This window comes from Patella vulgata, chromosome 1, assembly GCF_932274485.2.
Source record: "Patella vulgata chromosome 1, xgPatVulg1.2, whole genome shotgun sequence".
Classification (NCBI taxonomy): domain Eukaryota; kingdom Metazoa; phylum Mollusca; class Gastropoda; family Patellidae; genus Patella; species Patella vulgata.
The window spans coordinates 66,809,086-66,836,948 of NC_065879.2; the positions used below are offsets into that span (position 1 = coordinate 66,809,086).

Below are 27,863 nucleotides of genomic sequence, written 5' to 3' on the forward strand. Positions count from 1 at the left end.
CACGAAAGTTACTGTAAACTTTTTCTCATGTCTTGAAATGTTTAAAAAAGATCTAATATGTACAAATATTTGAAAGAAAAAAAGGGTAAACACAGACAAAATTGAACACCCTGTAAGTAGAAGATGTGAGGAAAGCTTTCTTGCAAAGTTTTCTGCATATCAATTTTAGGGAAATACAAAATTTGGATTTTCTTAGCGTGTTGTTAGAACAGCGAGAAAATAAATATACAACATGGCGGCAAAGGCAAAAGTGAAACGGAAAATAGAATAATTTTTTGAAATTGTAACCTGAAAGAATATTTATGTCAGGTATTGAATTTTAGGGTGGGTAGAATTGATTATGCTTTTGTACAAGGCTGTAGCCGGTTTAAAGATAGGTTCCCAGAAAAATATTTTAATTTATTGATTGGCCGATTGGGGCGGTTGGGTGGTTATTTCCAATAAAAGTATGTCAATTTTGGTATGGAAAGTAGAGATATCCAATCTTACTAGAAAAATACTGGATTCCCTGAAAAACACTCATGGAGCGTATACAGGACAAAAATGTCAGGGTTCCCCTAATTGACAGCCCGGGATTAGGAATATCTGCATGTGTGACTTCAAAGGTTGCACAGGGAGATTGAGCACTTGATGTACATGTTGACAAACTTTATGAAGAGTTAGATGTACAACACTTTCTGAGATAAAAATCACGGAAAAAGACGCGGGCAGTGGATAATCCGAGAATTTAATTAGGATTAGATATTTGTTATAAATTGTCAGCGATTAAAGACAAAATCGTTTTGTGTATGCAATGAATTCTCCTCCGATTTCGCACCTGTAAGTCACGTGACACAAACATGACTTCTTTTGATCAATTTTTTCATAGCAAGGGTATTTCTTGACAATTACAATGTTTTGAGAAGGATTTGAAGCAAATTTATGATAAATTAATTAGTTTGAATATGTTTTTAGGCCAAATATATCATCAAATGTATCTTTAAATAAAAGTAGCTACCACAAGAAAATTCACTATAGGGCTACTAAGTAAGAAGGGAGATCTTGACTAGTGGGTAAAAAATATTATATAATTTCGTTTTTGGTGATTTAACTGTACAATCACATCTGAATGTTCAAATCAGACAAATCTGACGTTGTGGACGTAATTTTCAATGCTTACCATTGTTTTACTTTTGTATGCTTATTGCATTAATTTTACATTTTGTAAATTGTATATGTCTCTTTTTTGGTGCTGTCGACTTTTGTATTATAGTTTTATCAAGTTTATATAATACCCATTGTCCATCCTTCTCCTTTTATTTGTTGAGCTATCATTTTTTGCATTATTAATAATTATACTTCTCATGAAAGGCAGGATGGTAGAAAGGCTTCTGCAGCCTAATCCTTTACCATTCTCAAATAAAGTAATTATTATTATATACATGTACATGTACGTTGGCCTAGGCTTATGATAGACCACGGCTGTTACAGTAGCACTTGGTTTTCAAGGACTTTCTTCTGAATTTATTTTTTCTACATGTACGTGTATTTAAATATGTCACACAGAGATTTATCCATAAAAATAAGCTTTCTCTGTCAAAATAAAGTATTTAATTGAATTGATCTGATGTGTAGTTTTGATAAGTGGTTGGGGGAACTTGATTTGATATCACCTACCATTTCCTACCACATCTCAAGAACCTTGTGTACATGGAATTTACTGAAATGAAATGTGACATAATTTACTCCCGAAAGTGCCTTTGATACATTATAATTTAAGTTGAGCTGATCAGATTGCTACATTGTACTTTATGAGGTAAAGGAGGCAAGTCTTTAACACAATCACAATGTCATCTACAGTCTTTGACATTGCAAACAAGTCTTATTGGTCAATCTAGGTCAACATTGATGTTGTTATCTTACCGTGAAAAGATGAACTTTTGAAATCCAATATTTAAGACGAAATGAAAATTTTAAAATTGGCACACAAATTTCATGCCAGAATGCTTTGAGTTTGAGTGCCATTTGTAATGAAGCGACCAGATGAACAAGGCTAAACATACCCCATAGGGGAAAATACTACCGGACTGGTGTAGACTGGAATAACCATCCGAACATATCTGATTAGAAATTACAGTAAAAACAGAAACAGTTGAATATAAATCAGTTGATATACATTCGTATTACATTATTACAGTAGAATCTGTACGAGCAGCCACTCCTAATCACCGACATATCCTTTTAAGCGGTCACAATAAATCCCCCCCCATAGAAATACTTCTGTTTCATCCCTTTAACCCCTTAACTGCGTAGGACGTTATATAACGTCCTGGACAACTGCCACTCACCGTGTGTAGGACGTAATATAACGCCTTGGAGGTATTTTCCCCAACCTATTCTTCGAACACAATCTTACCATGCGGAAGACATATTATTACGCCTGTTCAAGGAATCTAATTGAAGGGAGACAACTCTATTTACTGTTAGTTTTATTTTGGTTTAAGACCACTCAAATTGTATTCAGGAAAAAATAGGCCCAAATATGACGTTTTCCGTCAAATTAATTATGCAATAGGAGGTAGTTAACGTCAAATTAATTACACAGTTAAGGGTTTAATCAACATTCACTCCTCTAACACGGCCAGCGGTCTCTATTTTACTAATAAATTTAACAAAACATCGATAAAATAAAATTAATTCATGGATTTTCTTCACTAAAATGGATAAATATTATCGAATAGATCACAATGGTAGACAGTAGTATCAATGTTGGTACAAAATATCAGAGATTTGAGTCAAAGAATTTTCGTTTCAAGCAAGTTTCAACGACAACCAAATTTACCGATGCAAGTATAGTATTGATGTTTGCTCCCAATGCATTCAAGCGTAAAATTTACTTGATGTCAACACTAACAAACACTGAGATTTTATTAAGAGGTCACTCCTGTTAGGTGGTCAGTCATGAAAATTCCCTTAAGTGGCTGCTTAATACAGTCTACTTTATATGTGTTGTGACCCATTTGTGTCCATTTTTAGGTGCCAAAGAATAGGGATGTAGCTCCTTTAAATGGTCCTGTTCATGTATGATAATCATACAATGACTATTCCAAAGGTGGTGGTAATAGCCAGAATATGAAGAAGATTGTATTTAAATTAGTCATGTGATGTTTACGAGTTATTGGCCTTCTTTTATAATTGGACTGCTCAGATAGTTTTGCTCCTGTGGACTATGTTTTATTAATTGGTAACCTATTTCTCCTTTCAGAAAAAGAAACAAAACACCCTGTATTGTATATTATTAAATATAGTGCTAAATCAAAATGTCAGAAGAAAAATTAAAGAGGATGAAATCCCTCATCAGGGCAGTGCTTATGAGTAGTAAAGAAGGTGTCGCTGCTGCCAGATTACTTGGTAATCAAAGATATATTTCTAGACAAGATCCTATATAGATTGGAATACTATACATATGTATAGTTTAAAATATTCTGGTTGCTCTATTACTATTAGCTACTGTTATCTAATTGATTTGAAAACTTGTTCATGTTAGCACTAGATGGAAACCTATCAAATTAACGTTTACACTGTTCTCTCTATATATCTAGGTGACTACAGTGAATTTGCAGGTGAATATTTACCCTTTAAAGAAATGGGTTTTCCAAATGTGACAAAATTTATAGAAAGTATCCCTGATGTTGCCAGAGTACGCACAGATATGACAGGAGAACAGAGATTTTACGCTGTGGCTGATGAATCCACCGAACATATCCAAAAAATGGTATCAAAACAGAAAACAGCATCAAAAAAGAGAAAGAAATTACCAAGAGTAAGCTTGTTAAATCGCATGTTTTATTCCTGGGAAGAATTGAACATCTCTGTATGTATATACAGTGGACTCTGTCATATCTGACCTCTGAATACTCCGGCACTCTGTGAAATCCGACATCATTTTCATGTACTGATTTATTTCCTTATTATTTCAACCCAAAAACTCTTTTAGTAATCCATCCTCTGAAAATTCCGAATTAGATGTATCCGATTGAGTTTAAATTTATACACAGTGTTTAAGGTCATGAGACAAAGAATCCTATTGATTTTCAGTGAATTACGATAATTACTGCCAGAGTTATGGCCCTTGATCACAACAAAATATATATCTTATGGATGCTCTTAGAGGACAAAGTTAAAGATACATTATGGGAGATAAGATAAAGAGATGGCAGTTCTCGCTATAATAGTTAAAAACAAGATAGTGTAAAGGTAATTTGCTGAAAATTTCAGTCAAATTGATCCACTATGAGCCGAGAAAGAAGCGGGTGAAATTTTTGCATAGTCTCGGTCATCATTACTAAAATCATTAATATAAACAGCATAGTCTCGATTATACACTTTTTCTGATTTAATTATCAACGGCCGTTAGCGGCATATAAGAATGTAATCCAGCCAACATCGAAGGCTAGCCTTGACATCGAGAGTTTATTATGGTCTGGATAAGTTAATTAATGTCTAATTGATAATTTAGATAACATTTCAGGCCTAAAGAAAGACATGTAATAAGCAGATTTTGCTCTTGCATAATGCATGATTAATATACGATTGACTTTAAATTTATACAGTGTTTAAGGTCTTGAGAAAAACAAGTATATTGATTTTCAATGAATTTTGATAACTTTAACAGCTAAATCAATGATATTAAATGTTTCGTATACTAACCTTTAGCATGGGGCAGAACTTCATAAAAACCAAACAAATTCTAATGATTTTCTTATAATTACTTCATGAGTTGTTACTCTTAAACAGATTTTAGTGTATTATAAATATTTCATCACCGAAAGAAAGTAAAAATATGGACAAGTCTTGTTGACTGCCCGGAAGATTTAGCTGCTGTGGGCGTATGTTTCGTTGCCTGGCAACCTATCTTTAAAGTCGTCTTAATTCTTTGGCTCACTATCCAGGAGGACCCTATTTTGTTCCTGGTGTTGACCAGAAACTCATTCAGTATTTTCCAGCCTGACAATTGAAAGCATCAAGTCGTTTGGATGAGACAAAAAAATTAGGTCCGCCCCATGTACTCATTGGCAGGAGGAATTTGATGAAGAGATAAGGGAAACACCATTTCATTCAGAACATGCTGCTTGGTGCTGAAAAAAATGTGGATGCTAAACCCCTATATTTGTTCATTTCTGTCTCCCCCCCCCCCCCCCCGATATATATATAAAGACCATGCTTATGCCATTACTTGCTATTTGTTTTTGTTTTAGGGTCCACACAGAAGACCAGTTCATCCAGTAGGACCTGGAAGACCATCAGGTCCTTCACGGCCATCGAGGCGACCAAGATATCCTGGTGCGGGTTATGGGAGACCAGCATATAGACCCCCCCTGTTACCCACACCTCACTCTAACAGATTTAGAGATCCTGCTTCTGTGAATATAAATAACTCATCCTACTCGAACTTTAGGCCAGGGTTTGGCAGCAAACCCAATGATGATGCGTTTAAAAATTATAAAATAACTGTAGGAAATCGTGGTGGCGATAGGGCAGTGAATTCTTCACAGAAAATGTTTTTTCAAGCTGTGGGGGATGCTTCCGACGCCAGAAGAAAAAATCCAAGTGCGGTAATTATAATAGAAAAACATATTTTCTGTGGCTTTTTGCTGTCTATAAAAGTGTATGTTTCTCAAGCATGTGTCTTTTGCTAAATTCATAGTAGGTAGACATAAACTTTTTTTTATGGGGGAATATTTTGAGTATTTGTTCCAAATATATTTTGGTCACCTCAATTCGATATTTAAACTATATCGAGTTAGTTATTCAAATTGATTAATTTTAGCTTGAAAAAGCCTTAGACCTCTTTGATTGAGGTCAAAAATAATGAATTGAAATAGGATAATAATGAATGAGACAAGCACTATGCAATAGGGTTTTTATAAGAAACAACCACCATCAACATTATTTTTGTCTTAAATCAAAGAGGTCTAATCATTTCAAGTTAGTATGTTAGTACTCGTGCTTAATATGAATTACAAGTAAACTTTGCAGACTTCAGTATAGTCTCCCTTCTCATGCATGGGTGAAAATTGAAAGGAAATTAACTGCATGTTCTGATTCAGGTACATACTGATGTTAAATTTGGACATAATTATGAAGTTCCTCCTCGATTTCAGAAAAAAGAATCCAGATCAAAACCAGTTGCAGGTAAAGTACATCTATTTCATTGGTTAAAATGCTTGTCGGATGACTAAGGATAAGTCACAACTTTTATTATTGGCTATTGTTTTGTTATGAATTAGTGCTCACAACAAATACTGAATATACTATTCAAATAGTACTAGTCAAAGTCATTGTACAAATGAGTTCGAATAATCCTTTTTGGATGTTTTTTTTTTTAGGTATTTTCTAGAATTTTTGAAAATTTCCAATCAATATGTTTTTCATATCTGTTTACTTTTGAATATACATGATTTCATTGAATTAAATGCTAAATATTTCCTATGGGAGATATACAAATGATTAATTGACATCACATACCAAATAACTGGTTCGATTAGCATTGAAATAATGTTTTAATTCAAATATTTGTGTGAGTACTATTATTAATGCCATGTGACTAGATAAGGCACAACTTCTATGATTGGTTCCTGTTTATTACAATCTGATTAAAACATAGATCCTATTTCGTTTCATTTTTTATAGTTCAAAATTTCGTTTTATTTGTCTTTAATACACTAGGATCTGGAAAAGTTGTTATATAACCCGCATTCTGGTTGATGTGATGGATTAGCAAATGAAATGGTCTGTTGAGGCGAGTTCTTGGCATGTGGTGTACGGAACTGTGGGTATTCTACTACGCTGATTAGTAGACTGGATAACCTGCTCTAAATGACGTCAGGCTGGTTCCTACGTCACTGCGCTATTCTGACTTCAATATAGAGACAGGTAGCGGGCAGCCATCTTGCAAGGAGGAATTCCTCCCGGCAGTGCACATCTCTTTCTGCGCACATTATCAATGAACAAAAACATGACCGGACGCTGAAGTGTGCAATAAAGATGTCAACATCAATTAAATGCAGCCGTAGTTTATGTTTAGCTTAAGGATTAGAGCCGAAACTATGCAATTTTTTCTCAATAATGTAATTTAACGGAACAATAATTAATATTTTGGAATTTGAGAAATACGGCAATAAATTAAATGAAATATAATGAGTGATTTGCCATAGCCGGTAGGCCTACGATTGTATCTGATTATAAGAGCTGATTTTAAACTGTCAGTTTGTTTGGGTTTAAGATAACAATAAGATGTCGCACAGTCAACGTTTAATTTGGCTAGAGCAATCTTAGACATTAAATAAAAGCTTACTCATTTTAACACTGAACGCCATCATTAAGGATACTCGTCCATTTTTAGTAACACTACGTCAAAACATGGCTGCCCACTACCTGTTTCTATATGCAAGTCAGAAAAGGGGTGACGTAGAAGCGAGTCTGACGTATTAGAGCAGGTTATCCAGTCTACGCTGATCTTCACGTAGTGGAGGCCATTGGAAATATAAAAAATTGAAACGAAATATATATTGAATGCCATATGACCAAGATGAGTCTCAGCTTATATGATTTATTTAACTGCCTTGAATTTTATGTGACGATTGCTTAATATTAACAATTTAGTTATTTATTGTTTCTCCATGTTTCTTTGTACCTTAGAAATATTGGTCAGATATATCTAAATTTGATGTGTTAATTTTACTATTATTATTGATAGTCAACCAGACCATTTCGCTAACCTGCAACATCTAAATATATGAAAATTCAGTCGTAGAAATACAGCTCTTTGCAACTGCAAAAACTAGGTTAACGCCTGTTGTAGTCACCACAATCCAGGCCATATGATGCTTTAACAACAATTGACCAATATTTCGAGGTATATAACAAAGACATACGAGACAATTCATATATTTCTAAACTCATCAATACAAGGAAATGTTGATTGAGTATTCTTCATTTAATTTTTTTATTAACATGATCTCTTCAACTAGAATGGAAGTTTCTTTTCACAGCACTGCTCCATTTGAATGCTTTTAACTGGCTATGAGCTACCAAATCAATTAAATATTTTCATACCATATTTTGCTATTGCTCTTGTTAATCCATAAGATATTGCTCATTTTTTGTCTTTAATTGTCTCTTATTGAGTTCTATTGCTACTTTAAGTTTATTTCTTCTTTGCGGTGGGGACAGAGTGGCTGTTTGCTGTAGATCATAAGGTCTGTTGTCTATATGCGAGTCATGGATTGATTCCTGGTTTTCTCCCGCTTCTAAAAGATCCATTGTTAAAGAATTATGTTGTATATTAGTCCCAAGGGCCAAATTAAGCAATTTTTGTCATACATATTGTTTTGTGCTTTTCAAGGACTTGCACGAAAACTAAAGTAAAATGCATTACCGTGAATACATGTAAGTCAGTGATGGACTTTTCATGATTAAAACAAAATGAAATATTATTTTGAGATTTTTTTGAGAATGGGGAATCAGTAAATACCCTCTAAGTCTAAAAAAGACTTTTGTTTGATGTTTCCTGGACATAACCACTTCCTCCCAGTGCTTCCAGACATCCATGCACCAAGAAATAAAAGAATTTATAGGTGACGAGATCATGGTAATATTTTTTGTTAAAGGGTTGGTATGAGTAGAACTGCATTTTTATGTTTGGAAAATATATATTCTAATGACAATCACCATTCACAAAACAAAATTTTTCATTTTATTCACTAATTAATTAATGGAAATTCAGGTTGGCTACAAATCTATTAAAAACACTCTGAAATAATCATAAGAAGGAAGAAAAGTGATTATTCCTCACCATAATTCACAGTAATTCTAGAATATAATTAACTAAAGCATAATTTCCTACTCATACTATCTCTTTGGAGTTTTATTTTTAGTTTTTATTTAAAAAGAAATTGTATTTTATTCAGTAGTGTCCCCTAGTACAGTTGAATTATGGGATTCCCCCGAGAGTACGGCACAAGATGCAACACATAATAAGGTGATCAAATGTAAGAAACAAATCCCTTCTTTTTAGTATAATACAGGGAAGTAGACTCATTGTGGGGCATCCGCAAACCTGCATGAATCCTGAAATCCTTGAAATTAGAATCAGTTGAATTTCTGCATTTTTAATGCTGCTCTCAGTGGACATGGGTTGATGCATCCCAAACTTAGGCTGTCTGTCTACAGCTAGCTCCGCCTGAAAACAGGCCCTAAGCTAATTAACCGACATTTTAATTCCTACATCGACGATTTTAGTCGAACACACTGAGTATGCTTTTAGTAATTTTTAAAAGTATTTTTTTCTCTTCTATTGTCATATTGAATGAAATTAAATATGTTTATTTAGCCGCTGTGTGTATGAAAGATGTCAAACTAATCAAAGCCGAATCACAAAATAGTCCTCTAATTATTCAATATGGCGGCACCCATGAAACATAATTTCACAGAGGCCGTGTTTGTTATGAAGACAAATTGAGGAGTATCTAACTTTGTTTTGAAAGATAAACAGATTGAAACTCTAAAGACAGTTTACAATGGCAAAGAATGTATTGTAATATTACCCACTAGCACATATTATATACCGCTTTTAACGTAGTGGCAGAAGTTGACAATTTGCCAATGACACATGTTTACATAATACATGTGCTTCATCAAGTTATTTTTACTCTGTTGTGTACACAAAGCGGTAGTCCTGTCGATAAGTCCCACCCCAAAATGATCACGTGAGCGTTTTAAATGGAGTCTGTTTGGGGCAGTGATCATAATCTCGAAGTATGACGTAGAAGGATCGCTGCGTGCAGTTTGGGGTTGAAACAGCTCCCATTTGCTTATTTCTATTTTTAATGCTTTGAAGTTTTTGGTGTCATTGTCGGCTCTGTCTCAAAAACAAGAAAATGGTGATATTTATTTTTGTGGATACTATCTTTACTAGACTTTACTATCTTGTACGTGACAAGGAGTACGTCCGCCTGTCAAACCTCATGAGTTTTCTCTGGGTTCTCTGGATACCCCTGACTTCTAAATACCCCTTATAGAAATAAAACTGTACCATATGTTAGTGCCAGAATGACCCAATAGATGTAAAAACCTCATTTGTCTTTTTGTCTTTCTAGATCAGGTCAGAAAGTAATGATTTTAGTTTTACCTAATTAAAATTAAACCATATTGTCACATTTTTTTGCTTTTAATTTTATATCATTTTAATTACTGCTACAGCAGACCAACAATATATCTCACATCGGAATGAGCTTATATACAATGTATGTTCAAGATTACACTTGATCCCCAGACATAACCATATATGCTGCATGTACAATACAAGCATGAGAGTGGTGGACTGGTTCTCATATCGTGCGAGTTACATTATACATTGATCGAAATAATTCATCATTTCACAGATTTAACCCTAAACTCTCCCTGCATATGAACAGAACCTTGTATATTACATGTATTAAATTACCGTACTTTTCATTTTATCAATTATATTTTATTATATCAATTACATTTAATTGTATTAGTTTCAATTTATCAATTATATTTATTACGTTGTATTAGTTCATATTTATTACATTAAATTTGATTAACTAATATCATTTTTATTACATTTAATTTTATTAATTACATTACTTACATCACATTGTGTTATTTACATTTTATTATTACATTGTATTACATTACATACTATTAAAGGGTCAGATGAACACGTCTTTGAGTATTTAGAGTTATTAGAAGAATATTCTCATACACATGATGTTGAGGTCAAATTTACCACAAAGTTGGTAGTTATTGGTGGAGTAAAAGGGTATCTGGGATTGATTCATATTCATGATAAAGCTGTCGGCAGTATAGGTAAAGTATATATCTGTATAACAAAAAATTACCGAATTATATAATAAGAAAGAAAAGAGTTACGAATTTAGTAGTTTGAATAAGATATGTTTGATGCTGGCTGGGTTGGTTAGTTGTGTTGTCTTAAATCATCAAGTCTGGCATTAAGTCAAGTGGCTTGGTTTCAATAGCAAGCTTGTACTTGGTTTTGTACAGGTCTTCCAGTTTCCTCTCTCACTGCTATAGACCCCATACGCATATGTGCATTATTGAAATTAAATTGTACATGTTAGTTCCAAAATGACCTAGTTTGTGTCAAGTGGACTTTAAACCCCATCTCTGTTATGTGTTTGATGGTACTGACTTCTAAACTCGAAAATATGTAGCGTATCAACCTTTATTTTACCTGAGATAAACCTTTGAACATTGTGCATAAAATATATTTTAGTTAGAATAAAAGTGTTACAAAAAAGGTACATATTTACATTGAATGAATTGAGGTAAGCAATTTTGTTGTTTATGGTATTACGAGAGGGTGGGTGCCCATTGTCATTTATAAAAAAAGGTAAAGCAGTTAGTGTGTTAAATGCGATAGGCAAGAGATTAAAGAAACCTCAATTGACGTGTAACATACTAATCATACCATCAATATTATATGACTATATCCTATCAGAGATGGATGAATTATATCAGGACTAAAGTTTCGAATAACCCTGATTTTGTGAGGTTTTATAAGATTCTATTCTAATTTCGTCTGTTTTTCATGTGAATATTTTATAGAAGTGTTTGAAACAGAGTTATTAGCTAAAGAAGAAGCTGCTAAAAATGTTTGCAAACAGTTTGACATAACAGAAAGTAAGTGAGCTATATACATCTCGGACCCAATGTCTTGTAATCTGTCGACATTTTCCTGCAAACACTACACAAGATCATTTGAGCATAAGCTATAACTAGTCGATATTGATGACATTTTCATGTGATTCCTATTAACTTTAATACTCATAAATCTCATGAAAATTTGGTTGTAAATTTTTGTTTATTTTGGTATAATTAAAGACCTATCAAAATTGTGAATATTTCAATCTCATATTGCAGAGTTATCTCCCCATATACAATGTACCTTTATACAGGTGAAATCTTTTGGACCATGATATTAATTATAAAGAACTACTGGTATTAAAATTGAGAATATTTCAGTCTGAGTCTCAATTATCTCACCCATTAACATGTGAGAAGATGATACAAGAGGGATTAATTCTTGTTTGGATTTTTTTTTAATCTTAAAGGATTGTTCATTTGGGCATTACAAATACTCTCTTGATATTCACAAATTTCAAATGCATATTATGAAGAGATTCTTTGTTAAAATAAAAAGAATCGGTGGAACCTGGCATAGGGAAGATCCATATCAAATTTTTTAATCGCAAAGTCTATCTAAAATGTATGTGTTTCTTATTTGCTATAAAAATTCATAGAATTGAATAATTTAACAATGTGATGATTTAATTATTTGTTATATTGAGTACAGATATTGTATTTTTTTTATCATTATTTTTATTTCAGGTAATTTATATCAAAAGAAACCGGGTTTGTCATTACCCTCAGCAGAAACAAGCATCACAGTACCAGGAAATATTAAAGATAATATTAAAAAGGTAATCCAGGAGCCTTGTCCATTAAGCTGAAACTATCCGAAAATAGAAATATGGTTGCATACTGTTGTCAGTCGGTCGGTCGGTCATCAGTGGGGGAGGGGAGGCGTGACGTTAGGTGATCAAATGGTCTGATGGATGCACTTTAAGTCAAAAGGTCTGTCATTGAGTCAAGTGGCAAGGAATCGAGCTCACACTTGACGAGGAGTAGGGTTGCCTGCCCAACCTTGCTGGTTTTTTCTGAGTCTTCTGGTTTCCCCCAAGAGCTAAAGACCTGTACGCACAAGGGAATTATTGTAATAAAATTTTATACAGGTGTTAGTCCCAAAATGACATAGGTAGTGTCAAATTATTGTTAAGCTTCATATCAATTGAACATCATATAAACAAAGCATGACACTCGCTTCAACCCATATTCTCACATTAAAGAAATATTATTTTATTGTAGTTATTATCCACTGTAACAGTAAGTATGTGGTGCACGCGGTTTCCTGTTGTATATGCTGAAAAGTTTGGTGAAGCGCCTAATAATATTATAGAAATGGTGCGCTCGTGTCCTGACATAGCACGATTTGAAAAGTAAGTATAATATTGAAATATGTTTACTGTTGATCCTTATAGACAATCAAATTCAAAGCCAAATGAATTCATTGAAAAGTTCATTCAAATTGCTCCATTGCAAGCGAAGATATTAGCTTTTGATGGTTTGAAAAGATATGTGCATTAATTGCAACCACCGCACTGGTTGTTTGAAGCTTAGCCTCGCTTTACCATTTTTAGATTAAATCAAAATATGGCTGAACCATTCTAATTTACTTAATATCAGAGATATCCGATGACATTCAGAGTTGATTATAGTCTTGTCATGTTAATAAAAAATCTTAGTTAATAGTTTACATAACATTTCAGGCCTTAAGAAAGAACTGCATTAGGCAGAATTAGCTCTTGCATAATGTATGTTTAATAAAGCACTGGATTTGATCAAATCAGAATCCAAGATTTATTTATGAAATTATATCATCAAATAACCCAGTTTGTAGGCGGGAATGTATCTTTAACCTACTGAAAGAGATTTGTTGAAATTAAACATAGATCATTCATTCTTCCAATGTTTTATATTATTATTATTGTAGAGTACCAAACACAGATAGAGAGATGATATATCCTGTTAAACACACAGAAGACACTCCACCAGAACCTACACCAGTCCCCAAACCTTTACCAGTCCCCAACCCTTCACCAGTCATCTCATCAACCCCAATACAGCCAATTCCATCAACTCCTGCTGTAGATGTATTTAAGGTAAAAAAGGTGGACCAGAAAAAACACAATTCTAATTTTATATTATCTTAGTTATCTTTGCTGATCTCATTTAAGAGAGAAACAAGTTGAATATCCACTCAACACAAACTAGTGTTATTTTGATTTTTTTGAATTTTACAGGATGTTGTTATTCCTCCATCTGAATCAATAAATATAGGGTAAGTTAAAGTTGTTAATATTCCTAGAACATTAGGTAACACTTCTAATTGAGTATGGTGCTGGCAGGGAAAGATCCTCAATTTTCCAGCCTGGTTTTCCCTTGTTAGCGGTACATGACATGGCAAGAACAAGGATCTAACTTTTTGGATGGTACAAAACACTAAGATATCATGTACACATTGGTGTTCACTTAAAAGAACACTTGGCAGTTGGAATTCAACAAAGAGTAGGCGAAAATGCTAATGTTTGAGCGAAATTGTAAATCAGTGTACAAATGTTCTATTGTTGATGAAATAGGCAATGGAATCAATGTATCGTCATCAGTGACGCTGGTATGTTACATATGTTGGTTCCAACACAATCTGATTAAAAGACAGATCCTGTTTTGTTTCGTTTTACTTGTCTTGACTACACTAGGATCTGGAAGAGTTGTTATATAACTTATATGGTTGATGTGAAGGATTAGCCAACGGTCTCTTGCAGTACGGAACTGTGGGTATCCTACTAGAAACATTAACGCTGATTATTATATCAAATGTATGACGCCATAGGGTCAAAAGCCGCTCGTATGACCCCTGACGTGACCTCCCACTACCTACAACTCATGGAGTAGAGGCCATTAAAAGTATGAAAAAAAGAAACGAAGTATAGACCTGTATTTTAATCAGATTGGTCCCAACATGATCATTATTATATACATTGGAATGCACGTAAAAGATCTCTTGGCAGTTGGAATTCGATATAAGAGTAGGCGATAGTGCCGCTGCCCGGGCAAAATTTCCCTCATAGCACACTGTATGGCGTATGCCCGTCTTCATTAGCCCAGTATAGGAGCAGAACAGTAGGACGTTAAACCCCATTTCATTTCATTTCATTTCATATATTATAGATGTGAGGAAACAGTATTTGTAACATATGCTACATCATGTTATGAGTTTTACGTCCAGTTAGAATCAAGCTGTAGTGATGATATCAACGACGTCTTGCAAACAGAATGCAAGGTAAGTTTTATAGACAATTATTCCAACATGGTTTCCCTTGTCAGTGGTGCAGGACAGATGACCTTGCAAGGTAAACACAGTCCTTACCTAGGCCTCCATCTGGCACTACTGACAAGGGGAAACTGTTTAAAAAAATTGCAAAGAACTTTCTTGGCCAACACCCGAGAGTGAACCCAAAACCTCCCGTTTCGCGAACCAGCGTCTTACTGAGCCACCGTGGTTCCCTTAGCCAAAAGGACTTCAATGAATAGGTTTCTGACATCTTCTAATTTTGTACAATGGTTCATATTCATGACAAATATTTCTAAACATTACCACATTTGGTAGTACATATAACAACTTTATCGGCCAATCGCGTAACTAAGAGAATCAGCAAAGCTGACAAGTAAAGCATGCCTCGTCATTTGGAAGGCACGAAAAACTGAGGTCCACTCTTGGAAACATTGGTGTGCACATATCATTACTTTTGATACTTTGGAAAGCAATTATTGTGAAGGCCAAATTCTCCTACCTAGAAATAAAATTACAGTATTCTTTTCTAAAAATGATCGAAATAGTGTTGACATTAAACCCTATTCCATTCATAAACAATGGTAGCCTCATTACTAATATTGTTTGTTTTAGAGTTTAGCGAAGCCGAATGCCAGTAGTATAAAGAAAGGGATATATTGTTCAGCTTTATATAGTTCAGATAAACAGTGGTACCGAGCTCAAGTAATTTCAGATATAAATAATCAGGTGGGTCAACTGCTGTCATCAATAAACTACTTTACATTTCGAAAACTCTTAACTATTAATCACATCATCCTTTTCTCACAATATATACTAATACATTGACGAAGTTCAATAATGGGCATTTTTCGCTTAGTGGTCTCGACTTGTTGTATTTGTTCATAACATCAGTACCTTGACTAAGTTTGACAATGAGCAGTTTTTACTCAGGTTTAGCTGAGTGATAGATGCTTAAAAAAATATAAATGCGATTCAGGTGGAAGACATCCGCTTCACTGTTGGCATCAGGGGTCACATAATTTTTTGAACTTGATTAATCATATTAGATAAATCCAAGCAAATTGATTAGAAGAAGTCCATTTTTTGGGGGGGGAAAGTCTACCTGTTGAATTTACAATATTATGCAAAGATTTATTTCAGTCACACTATTATTATAAATATTTCAAGATTGCTCACTGCTGTTTATACTCTCATTGTATTGGAAATATAAGCTACTGCATGTAGCCCTCCTCCTATAAAGAGACCATGTATTACAAATATTGTTGAAATAGCCTTGGAGTAGATGTGATCATGTGAATGACAGACCATAAATAAAACATAACAAATTAGTAAGAGTGTATTAGTAGTTGCTTGTAATTTCTTTGAACGATGTTTCATTTCGAAAAATCTGTAAACCGATGCTTTACAATCGTAGGAAGCAGTTAGAAGGCCTGACTTTTTTATTCTTATTAGGCAACTAGCATATCGGTTGATAAGCTGAACCTTCAATCACTCTTACAACATTCATTATGGAGAAACATTTTTCAACAATTGCGTTAGAGAATGGAAAAACACAAACTATCTCTATACTTTTGCAAATTGATGTAAATCTATTATTATGCCAACAATATTTTAATACAGTTTTCCAAATTATGGGTTGGGTCCAGATTGGGCTTCCAATATGAGGCCGTGTTGACCAATACGGCTGTTCTGTACAGCTAGGGGAAATGTAGTGGAAAGTTTTACAAGAAAATGAAAACAACAGTAAAACTCCAGATACGGGAAAGATTTGATTAGCAAAATGCAATGCAAATCTGGTTATGGAGATACCTGGTTGGCATGTTATTTCTTGAGTAATGACCCTTGTTTCACTTTGTATAATGTTTTGAACGCTCTAAAAGAAAAGTAATCATCCAATCTGTATGGAATTAATATTCATTATTCAGTTTAGTGAAATGTGCTGTATGCATATGTTTTGTTATCTGGCAACCTATCTTTATTGTAGGAGTTTCATGTAAGGTTTGTTGATTATGGTAATGTAGAGTGTGTATCTATAGACTGTATCAGACAACTGCCACAAAAAGTTATCAACACGCCACAACAAGCTATATACTGTTCCTTATATGGCATACAACCAATTGTAAGTAGTAAAGATTCAAAGGCGACTGTTCTTTAAAAGCAGATATTTTTTAAATTTATCCTGGGCCCCGTTTCACAAAATTTTAACTAAGATAGAATCCAAATTTTAGTAGATACTTCAATTTTGATTGGCTAAGCACTAAAATCAATCTAATATTATCCAATCAAATTACTAATATTTGGATTGTATCTTTGTTAAAATTTCGTGAAACAGACCCCTGTTTAAACTTAAAATGACCAATATGTTATGTCTTGATTAATGCCATAATTTGTTTCTATGTGTAAGTTTTATTCTAGTAATAATGAATTCTACAACATATATATTAGATGTTTAACACATAACAAATATGGAATTATTTTTAAAAATAAACATTGTTTTCATTTAATTTTCATCATAAATAAACAAGTATAAAATGACAAAAATATGTTTCTTATTGTCAGGTCCAGTCTGTATAAGTTTTATTCTTTGAGGGAATTTCATTGTATCATTTTGTTTCCTCTCGACCATTCTTCTTCAAAATGAGTTTTAGACATAAGTAATAGACTTTAATTAGCATTATGTATATCTTGAAATGTTTTTATTCTAGGTTGGTGAAGAATGGAGTAAAGCATCGTTGGGTATTTTGGCAGAATTTGTGAGAGACCAAGAATTAATAGCTGTACCTTTTACACATTCAGCAGGTACATGTAACTGCTATAACCGTTTTGCAAGTTTGCATGGAATTAAAAGATTATTGTAGGCATTTACATTACAGTATACGAAATTGTTGTAAGCCCTGAAATTTCTTTTGTGTGAACTATTTTTATGTGTAGAAATATTCTGTATGGCTGGATATAACAGATTCATTTACTGTGTCTTACCAGGGGGAGGGGGGGGGATAGCCGAATGGTTAACATGTGTGCGTTGTATCATGAGGTCTGGCGTGGTTTCGCATCCTCAGTTGTACATGACAAGGAGTAGGGTCGTCTGACCAACCTCGTGGGTTTACTCTGGGTCATCCGGTTTCCTCCCACTGCTGAAGACCCCTACATGCAAGCAAATTATTGAAATAAAATTAGTCCCGAAATGACCTAGTTTGTGTTGAGTGGACGTTAAACTCCATTTCTCTCTCTATGTCTTACAATATTATTGTTTGTGAATTGTGTAGAATGTGTTCACTGGTGGTTTGAGACTACATTATGTTTAAGTCATCGGGTGAGCTGTATAACAAATAGCCAGACAATTGACTCATTTTGTCCCCCTTTTTCTCCACAGTTTTATCATTTAAAGACTTCTTCATGTTTGTCTAAAAATATGTTGAGTGAATATTAATCAGTAATCGTTCCCTTTTCCTACAACTGTATCACTGCAATCAACCTTGCCAGCACTGTATCTTAATTCCTTCCACACATCACTGTATTAAGGGGTAATTGCTTGCTGTCTTGGCAATATTACAATGTTTGATACTTTACGTTAAATTTTTTAGATGGTTATCAAGAGATAGAACTATATCAGAGACATGACAGGGAGAAATCATTAAATCAAATTTTAGTGGAGAAAAACGAAGCTGTCTGCATTTTGTCTCCCCAGGTGACACAGCCAGACTTTGAACGACGGCCTGATGAACCAGGTAAGTGCGCAAATTAAAATTAGATTGTGGTTGGTAAAGGGTCTGTGACAACATTTGTATAATGTGCACTGTAGATCATAAGGTCTAATATCTATGCAAGTTGTAGATTCGATCTCAGACTTCTTCTTGAGATGGTTCACTGAATCTGCACTGGGTTCCTGTGATCTAGACATCTGTTGTTTGGACTTGATTAAGTGATGGTCACTGCTAATAAACATTGCTTTCCAATATTCAAGAGACCAGAGGTTTGCTGCACAGTCATTTGGATTGGTGAAAAAAAACCCTGTACTCCCCCAGCCTTACTTTTTTCTCTGTTGATAATTATATTATTTGTATATATATTTGATAGAATTATTAGAGATACCTGATGATAAGTTTATGGATGTTTACGTATCGTTTTTTAACCCTGCTACTGGTATCATGGTACGCATTGTTGGTGAACAGTTCTCAGTAAGTATTATTTATATCTTATAATTTTTATATAAAAAAAATTGTTCATATTTTTTCCTGCCAACTGGAATATTTTATCTGCCAAAAATGTGTGATAAAGAAGACAACTAATTAATTAAAGAGAATTAGATTTCAGGCACTTTATTTTGCCAACTAGATGAAATAATATTTGTTTTTTTCACTTTACCTGTCTGACCCCCCGCCCCTGTCTCGTACGCCTATGGGAATATGTGAACTAGACTATAGACTTTTTTTTCAGGATAAGTTGGAAGAATTAGAAGCTCAGCTGGAAGCTTTTTATAAACTAGCACCATATGATCAAACCATAGAAGTTGGTATGGTGTGCGTCATTAGTCTAGATACGCTATATCATAGAGTTAAAGTTTTATCTATAGATGGTAATAAGGTGAGTTAGTGTAAGCTTACTCTTTCTTGAACACCTGATATCACTTCTGATTTAATGAGTTCATATAGCTAGCAAACTGTTTTATATCTATGTGAATTAGTTCAATGTAAAATCTCAAAGTGTTTTATGTATTTTATAGGCCGAGTGTTATTTCTTAGATCATGGTGATACAGAAAATATTTTAACTGAAGGTTTAAAACCTATAGATGCAGAAATCAATAAAACACTTCCATATCAGGTAATCAAATTATTGATTTATTCCTAGTATGTCTTTCTACTGACCCATTTCTTAGCAGTTGAAGAGGTTGCAATAGTTCTGTTGTAAGGACAAGCACTATTGTTTGAAACTCAAGATGTAAGAGCCGCCATCAGAATGACTTCCCGAAAATCCAGGGTGTATAGGACCTCCATCAACACAGATGCTCAGCACCTGTTTTCAAACAGCAGAGGTCAGATCCTCAAATCCTATGTATTGGTTCTCCATCAAAACCCTTGCTCCATAATATATCATTGTTACAAATCAGTCAAATTATTAATTGACTCAGATGACTTTCTTCAGTCAGATAACTGTCTGAAGGTCTTCTTCCGTTTGCAGCCTGGTGGTGGTCGGTTTATGATTTCTGGTCTTTCAAATGTCTGAAATTGCACAAAACAAGCCTGCAAATTGTTTTAGATACACAAACAAGAAACCTTGGACAGATACAATTTTGGTCTCAATGTTTTATGCTGTGGGGCAACGTTTTGTTGCCTGGCAACCTATCTTTTGAAATAAAAACAGATAGAGGTTTCTGAAAACCAGAGTATATTCTTGATATTGCCTATTTTATGAATGTTTTTTCAGGCGTTTAGTTTTGAATTGTATGGTTTAGAGAATGTTATGGGTGATGCTACATTATTAGAAAAGTTATATGAATTGGCGCTTGCTAAAATACTGGTAGCTGAGATTATATCAAGGTAAATAGAGATAAACAATATATTCAGATTGTTATACAACTAATTTTTATATGAAATGTGAGAATCTTCCAATAAATAAAAAAAAAGTTAACCCGAACCAATTACACACGGTTTGATTGAATCAATTTTGATGCATTTGATATTAAATTAAGTTCATATACAATACTAAATAGAATACAATATAAAACCATATAATGGGGTCACATCTTTTTTGTGAATACTCTATAGATTACATTTATCATCTGATTCTTTTAAAATTTATATATACGTTGTTTATATTATTGAGATGAAAATAAGTGGGTCAGAAACCAGATACATGTCACTGTATTGTGGGGTCTAGTTGTCTGTACTTATTTTATTTGGGTAACTAACAGATTGTTTTTGGTGTCTGCTTGAAATTTATATGCATTGTTTTGATTAGTGAATTGAAGAAGCCTATTGAATTTCTGTTAAATAATCTTGTATAATAATCGCTGATAGAGAATCGGTTTTAGACGAGTTATTTGCCCCTGAATTTGCTAATCTTTCATGAATACATGAATGTAATAAACTTAAAAGACATTATTTTTGAAAGATTTTCCATGTTACAAGCCCCTATGATAGTTATTATTGAATCTGAAATTTATATGCATTATTTATAGTAGTTGTTTCTAAATAGAAATGGTTTCACTGTGTTAGATTTAATTTGTACTTTCAGAGATGAGAAGATATCTGTGGTTCTCTACGATACACAAGAACAAGATGATATAAATATCAACGAATATATCGCAAAGGTTTTAATCTCTGAGGGCCATGCAATAGACTTAAATTTATTCACCGCTAACATCGGACCCAATACTCCTAGTGACTCTTTAAGCATTGCCAGTAATGAGGGTACAGAGTCACCAACAAGTTCCATACCCAAGACTGAAATTCCACAAAATGTTGTTGCTCCATTTGAAAATAAAACTGTCCCAGATGAATCGTTAATAGCGAATCTGAATTGTCTTTCGTTATCTCAAAATGCCGCAGATATTAGCCAATCGTCTGTGATAACAGCTAGTGCCAAATCAACCTCAAGTCTTTATACATGGGAGAAACCAGCTACTTCCACATCAACCAATGATGTTGTAGTTCAACCACCAGGATTGTCCTTGTCCAATGAACAACAAGCTGACTTAAAGATGCCGGAAAATGTAACAATTCCTGCTATTGGTGAAATGTTTGCTATTTATATCTTATGGATAGTGGACCCTTCTAATTTTGTGGTAGGTTTCAATTTTTTGGTTGGGGTTGTTGCACATTCCTCTGCAATAATGACATTCCAGGTTGTTTGTTTCCATAATATTATTGGACTGATCCTAATATTATAGACCAATATACCCAATTATTAGGCCAATATACCCAATTATTAGACCAATATACCCAAACTGATCACTTAAAGGGATGACATCTAGGCAAGTTAATTAGCTCTCAAAATTACCTTTTTTTCTTCTGCAAATTTTAAAACAAATTATTAATGAAAAAATTAAAGGTGTTTGTAGTATATCTTGATAAAACGTATTTCCTGTTTAGCTTAAATGGGTACATAAAATAGTACTTGGTGGCGTAAAATAAGTAAAAGGTGCCAATTCTGCTCAGACCAGTCTGTATTACTAACTTTGATGTAAACAATGCACTCTTTATCGACGTCATAGACCTATACTGCACCTGAACTAAAATCTCTGTGATCTTGCATAGAGTTAAAAGAAGGCTTTGCTTTCGCATTACTGCTGTGAAATGGAGTTAAAGATACATTCCCGGGTACAAACTGGGTGATTTGATGATATATTTGGACTAAAATTAAAAACATATTCAAACTAATAAATTTATCATAATTTTGCTTTAAATCCTTCTCAAAACATTGCAATTGTTGGGGAATACACTGGCTATAAAAAAAAATCGATCAAAAGACTTCATGATTGTGTCACGTGACTTACCTGTCTCAGTACCTAGCAACGCAAGTGAAGTCGGAGGAGAATTCATTGCATAAACAATCTGATGTTGTCTTTAATCGCTGACTATTTATTACAAATATCGAAGCCTAATTAAATTTTCGGATTATCCACTGCCCGCGTCTTTTTCCGTGATTTTTATCTCCGAAAATGTTGTACGTCTAATTCTTCATAAAGTTTATCAAAAGGTACATCAAGCGCTCAATCTCCGCATGCAACCTTGACGTCACGCGTGCAGACACTCCTAATTATCGGGCTGTCGATAGGGAAACCCTTACATTTTTGTCCTGTATGCGCTCCATGAGTTTTTTTTTCAGGGAATCCAGTATTTTTCTAGTAAGATTGCATATTTCTACTTTCCATATATACCAAAATTTCCACACTTTTATTAGAAATAACCACATGATAAATAATTTTCTGGGAATGTAGCTTTAAAAGAAGGCTTTCACATTACCACTGTGAAATAGAATACAGTATATATACCATATGGCAGGGGTTTCACTTTAAACTATGCGAACATTTCAGTTGTTAATAATCTGGTAATTGGTGTTTTATTTCAGTGTATACCGCATGATAAATTAGAAGATTTAGAAAGATTTATGGTGGAATTTAACAATTATTTCTCTAAAGCAGCTGTCGTAAGTATTTATATATTTATTCTGACTATCAAGATATGTAATTCATTTGTAATTTGAAAAAGTTAAAGATAACATGTAATTTGTAATTAGAAATTAAATTGAATAGTTATTTAGATAAATAAACAAGAATGGTTTGATACAAATTTGGCCTGTTGTTGAGTTTCTAATTTATTTATAGTTAGAAGAAGTTGAACCAGTAGTTGGTGAAGTGTATGCTGGACGTTATAATGGTAATTGGTATCGTATGATAGTTAAAAACATTATTGGTTCAGAGGTATATTGTTATAATTCATGCTATTATTTTGTTGTGTTTAAACAGGGAACAGAAAAAGCAGTTGGGTTATTTCGTTTTAAATAACCTGAAAAATGAAAACGTGGTTTATATGCTTATTTTGGCTGAAATTTTATATAGCTTAAATCAGACAAACTGTCCTGAAATACGCCTCTTTTAAATTAGGCTATTTTGGCCAAAAAGGGCATGGCCACCAATATTCAAATGGCCATAGCCGAGTTACCAAATGGTCAAAATCGATGAAACAGGTTTTGCCGGAAAGGTAATTCTGTAAGGATCCCAATTCCATTTCTAGCCAATAGGCTAGTGCCCTGCAGGTTTAATACCATGGTCACCGAGAAATTAATGTCTCAGGAACAATTCTACTTTATTACACTCTTGTTAGCCTGGTGGGTTCTGATGCTTTGAACAATATAAGTAACTGATGATTATCAATATAATTACACTGATTGACCATGTAAATATTTATTATTTTTAGCTTGAGATTGATGACAAACAAATGCGTTACCATCCTCTGAAATGGTCAAAATTATAATAAATACATTACTATCTTTCAAAACTTGTCCTATTGTTATTTTAAATATTTTCATTACAGTTAAGTGTGTATATGGCTGACTATGGGGAATATGCTATATTAACGGCCGACGACCTTGAACCTCTTCCTAAAAAATATTATACGCTGCCTTTTGTTGCTTTTAAAGCTAAATTATATGGTAAGTTGATATTGATAACAGGTTTTGGTCATGTCCTTGAAGCAATGAATGTACATTTTACAACATCCAGCTGTTACTATATTGGTCTGATATTCCCAAACTTACATGGACCTTATGCTCCTTTACCGCAGGCACATGAACAATAGCATTGTCCTATCAGAGGTCGTGACACAAACACACACAAATCAAGCATGGCGACCTCCACGGAAACCTTGAACATTGCAACTCGATTATCGCAGGTATGCATTTTAGCTGGAAACGTGAGACTTGGTATTCAAGGTGATATTTTCTTTCAAGGAATCTGAGAGGTCCCCAGCTGGGTCAATAGCCAATCAAAATAAGTGCCAAAATATGCAGAGTATTACGTGAAGAGCTTGGTAAGATGTACGGAATTAAAGCGAGATCAAGCCTGCTATTGATGATGGGTTTTGGGTGGCTGAGTGGTAGATCACAAGGATTGTTATCTATCATAAGTCAATGATATCAACGTTTCAGTGTATGTTAAAAGAATTAGGGTTTTCTGCATGATCTTGTGGGTTTTATCCTAGTGCTTCAAATGATCAAGATTATATCACTTCTTCTTATGTCCCACTCAGAAATATTATATCAACTCTTCCTATGTCCCACTCAGAAATATTATATCAACTCTTCCTATGGCCCACTCAGAAATAATTGATCACCTCTACCTATCTCCCACCCATCTAGACATATTATATCACCTCTTCCTATGTCTCAATCATATTGAAATATTATATCACCTCTTACTATGTCCCACTCATCTAGAAATATTATATCACCTCTTCCTATGTCTTACTCACCTGGAAATATATCACCCCTTCCTATGTCTCACTCTTCTAGAAATATTATATCACCCCTTCCTATGTCTCATCAGATAGCAATATTATATCAACCCCCTTCCTATGTCTCATCAGATAGAAATATTATATCAACCCCCTTCCTATGTCCCACTCAGATAGAATATTATATCAACCCCCTTCCTATGTCCCACTCAGATAGAAATATTACATCACTTCTTTCAATATTCATATGTCCCACATGCCTTTCCTTTGAACAAATATTGAATTATTTTATGCACTTTTCTAGATGTGTCTTGGTGTAGTGAAAAAGGTTTAAATATTTATTTTTAAAAGTTGTTTTTAAAGTTGGCAATTCAATTCATTTTTATATGCCCACATTGAAATGTGGTCGTATATTGTCGTCGCCCCCGTCCGGTGGTCTTGCGTCCACAAGAGGCTAAAGTTAATATTCAATTGACTTTAAATTTATACTCAGTGTTTAAGGTCAGCGATTTCCGATAATTACTGCCAGAGTTATGCTGTGGGCGTATGTTTCGTTGCCTGGCAACCTATCTTATGTTGTTTCACTATATTTTTGTTATGAAGTTAATTTTATGCAAAGTTTTAGATTTTGTTTTGCATGTGCATGTTTGTAGATTTAGATTTTCTTAAGAAAGGAAATGTTGACTGACTTTCATTTGCTATTTACATTGATTTAATTTGATATTCTTTCACATGTTAATATTGTTATCATTCCCATTCAGATAAAGTTATATCTTTATGTTGTTTGGTCTTTATGGTTTTGATTTTCTACATTCTAACATATTATTCAGTACAGCTGCTGTTATTTTAAAAATACTGGTAAACAGATATTGAACTCTTCTTAATTTACAGAAATCGGAAACTGAATAAAAAACAACCCAAATATAGATCATTCCTGTTGAAGCAAATGTTAAAATAGCATTTGAATAATGACTAGGTTATTTGAATAGTAAAATGAGCATTTATTGTGACCAATACTAACCATAGGTTTTGTTTCATACTTTACATTTTAATTTCATTTTAGGTCTGACCTTTCAAGGAGAAAAATGGACTGAGTCGGCAAAATATACTTTCATGCAAATGGCCCAGGGAAGGAGTTTATTCGCATATATTTGTGGCAAGGATGAAGATGGAGTTGTCTCACTAAGACTAGTTGATACATCAGACGAAAATGAAGACGTTTGTATTGATGATGTCTTGGTTTCTATGAGTCTCGCTCGACGTCAGTGATTTTAAAAACAAAATTGCAAAAAAAAAAAAGATTGACTATGCAATGTGATTCCACTAATTAATTACATTAAAATGGTATATAATTTTGACTTTCATAATATACATGCACAATTTGGATTGTTGTGCCTTTTAGAAATTCTTACAGTTTGGAGCTCAACTTTTTTGAATAACATGCTATGCCACAGTTTGAAGAAAATGGTAATGATGAATAAGTTCCATTTAGATTTTTTTTTTTTAGTAGAGGTATTGATCAAAAACCTAAATATATATATGAAAATCAATATTCATAATTATGTTGTTCCATGTACTTAATGGTGTAAATATGTATATAGATATTTGTTATGTTTTAAATACCAGTATTATAAATTGTGGGTAGTTTAGCTCAGGGTCTCATCACCAGTTCAAGGCTAACAAACCACTTTGATTTTGATAATGTTATGCAGTGTATGCAATGAACCACGTGACGTAATAATGTACATCTATCTTGGTATATGTTTGTGTATTATATAAATGGTTGGTAGTGTAATCCAGAGGCTTATCAACCTGTTCATTAAGGCTATAACAATTTGATTTTTGTTTCTTATGGATCTTTTTAAAGAGCCTCACACTCAGTTTATTTTTAAGATTTCAAACAAAAAAATTTTCAGCCAAGAATTTTTTTTTTTCAATTTTCCAAGCAACAGGAAGAAATTTTTTAATTGGTATTCCCTAGTGATCACACAAATCTTCAAAGTTGAATAGGTTTTCAAGCCTATTCAAGCTGATTTTTAGAAAAATATATTCTTGAAATCTAATCTGGATTGTTTTATCTGCTATGAAATATTTATTACTTTAAATTTTGGGTAATTAACTAATATTCAAAAATAAGTTTCTAGAAATCTTAAAATTGATTGTTATCGTGGCATTGATTTGTAAAATTAACATTCTATTCACAGACTTCCTAAATTGATATTTGGATATTCCAAGTAATATGTTGAATTCAGTTTGACTTTGTTTATCATTATCTTCATTCATTCCAAATCATCAATAACAATCTGTTTATTATATTGTGCCAAAGATTTTATTTGTTTTTCTCAGTATTGTGATGTACAGATTTTGTTATTTTTGTACCAGTTAAACATATCTGGTGTAGGCCGAGTTATTTGGTGCATCAAAGTTTCTTCGTTGAGTTGTTGTTTTTTTTTAACTTGTTGCAATACCATATATTTACTAACTGAAATATTGATATAAATCTACTAAATTCATATACTGCACCCTATTTATATATTATATAAAAAAAAGGCTGAATTAGCTTGCTTGCAAAGCCTGTCTTCTGGTGATAATATTATGATTTTTGAATAGAAGTTATTTAAATAAAAGATCACCATTGTAATCATGCATATCTTATTCTAGTTCATAATAAATGTACAATTATTATAGCCTACTATTTTACTATGGTATACACTGGTATCAAACTAACAAAAATATTGCTACTGTTCATAATGTAAATATTAACTTAAAACATGCAGAAATAGAAAGAACTATTTTTAAGGTTAGATTGTTTGAGAGTTACCTGACCTTTTTATATTGCTATGGTTACCTATAACTGTAAATAAATGTTATGTTTTATTCCATGCAAATTTGTTATATTTTTTTGTTA

At 33.4% G+C, this 27,863-nt stretch overlaps 1 protein-coding gene across 6 annotated transcripts; it reads left to right on the top strand.

The window, feature by feature from the left end:
• LOC126808439 (tudor domain-containing protein 7) lies at nucleotides 1–27,837 on the top strand. 6 transcript variants are annotated; one of them, XM_050533141.2, is made up of 27 exons: nucleotides 1–112; nucleotides 3,245–3,390; nucleotides 3,582–3,802; nucleotides 5,238–5,594; nucleotides 6,090–6,174; nucleotides 8,952–9,032; nucleotides 10,717–10,875; nucleotides 11,635–11,709; nucleotides 12,418–12,509; nucleotides 12,955–13,085; nucleotides 13,640–13,808; nucleotides 13,950–13,987; nucleotides 14,878–14,989; nucleotides 15,614–15,727; nucleotides 16,986–17,120; nucleotides 17,707–17,800; nucleotides 18,586–18,729; nucleotides 19,079–19,179; nucleotides 19,439–19,585; nucleotides 19,725–19,823; nucleotides 20,427–20,539; nucleotides 21,237–21,786; nucleotides 23,073–23,150; nucleotides 23,329–23,424; nucleotides 24,038–24,155; nucleotides 25,260–25,283; nucleotides 26,019–27,837. In XM_050533141.2, the coding sequence occupies exons 2-27, from the start codon at nucleotides 3,300–3,302 to the stop codon at nucleotides 26,222–26,224; spliced, it is 3,630 nt and encodes a 1,209-aa protein (XP_050389098.2). In that variant the 5' UTR covers nucleotides 1–112; nucleotides 3,245–3,299; the 3' UTR covers nucleotides 26,225–27,837. The 6 variants fall into 6 exon arrangements, with proteins under 6 accessions (XP_050389098.2, XP_050389099.2, XP_050389102.2 ...); XM_050533142.2 differs by having other exon boundaries at nucleotides 8,955–9,032; XM_050533145.2 differs by having other exon boundaries at nucleotides 6,144–6,174.
• Nucleotides 27,838–27,863: the final 26 nt, after the last annotated feature.

Bases quoted from the DNA above. Each gene is read 5' to 3' on its own strand.
- LOC126808439 (XM_050533141.2), top strand. From the start codon at position 3,300: ATGTCAGAAGAAAAATTAAAGAGGATGAAATCCCTCATCAGGGCAGTG. The intron at 11,710-12,417 runs GTAAGTGAGCTA...TTTTTATTTCAG, and splicing joins ACAGTTTGACATAACAGAAA to GTAATTTATATCAAAAGAAA. The intron at 13,086-13,639 runs GTAAGTATAATA...TTATTATTGTAG, and splicing joins GACATAGCACGATTTGAAAA to AGTACCAAACACAGATAGAG.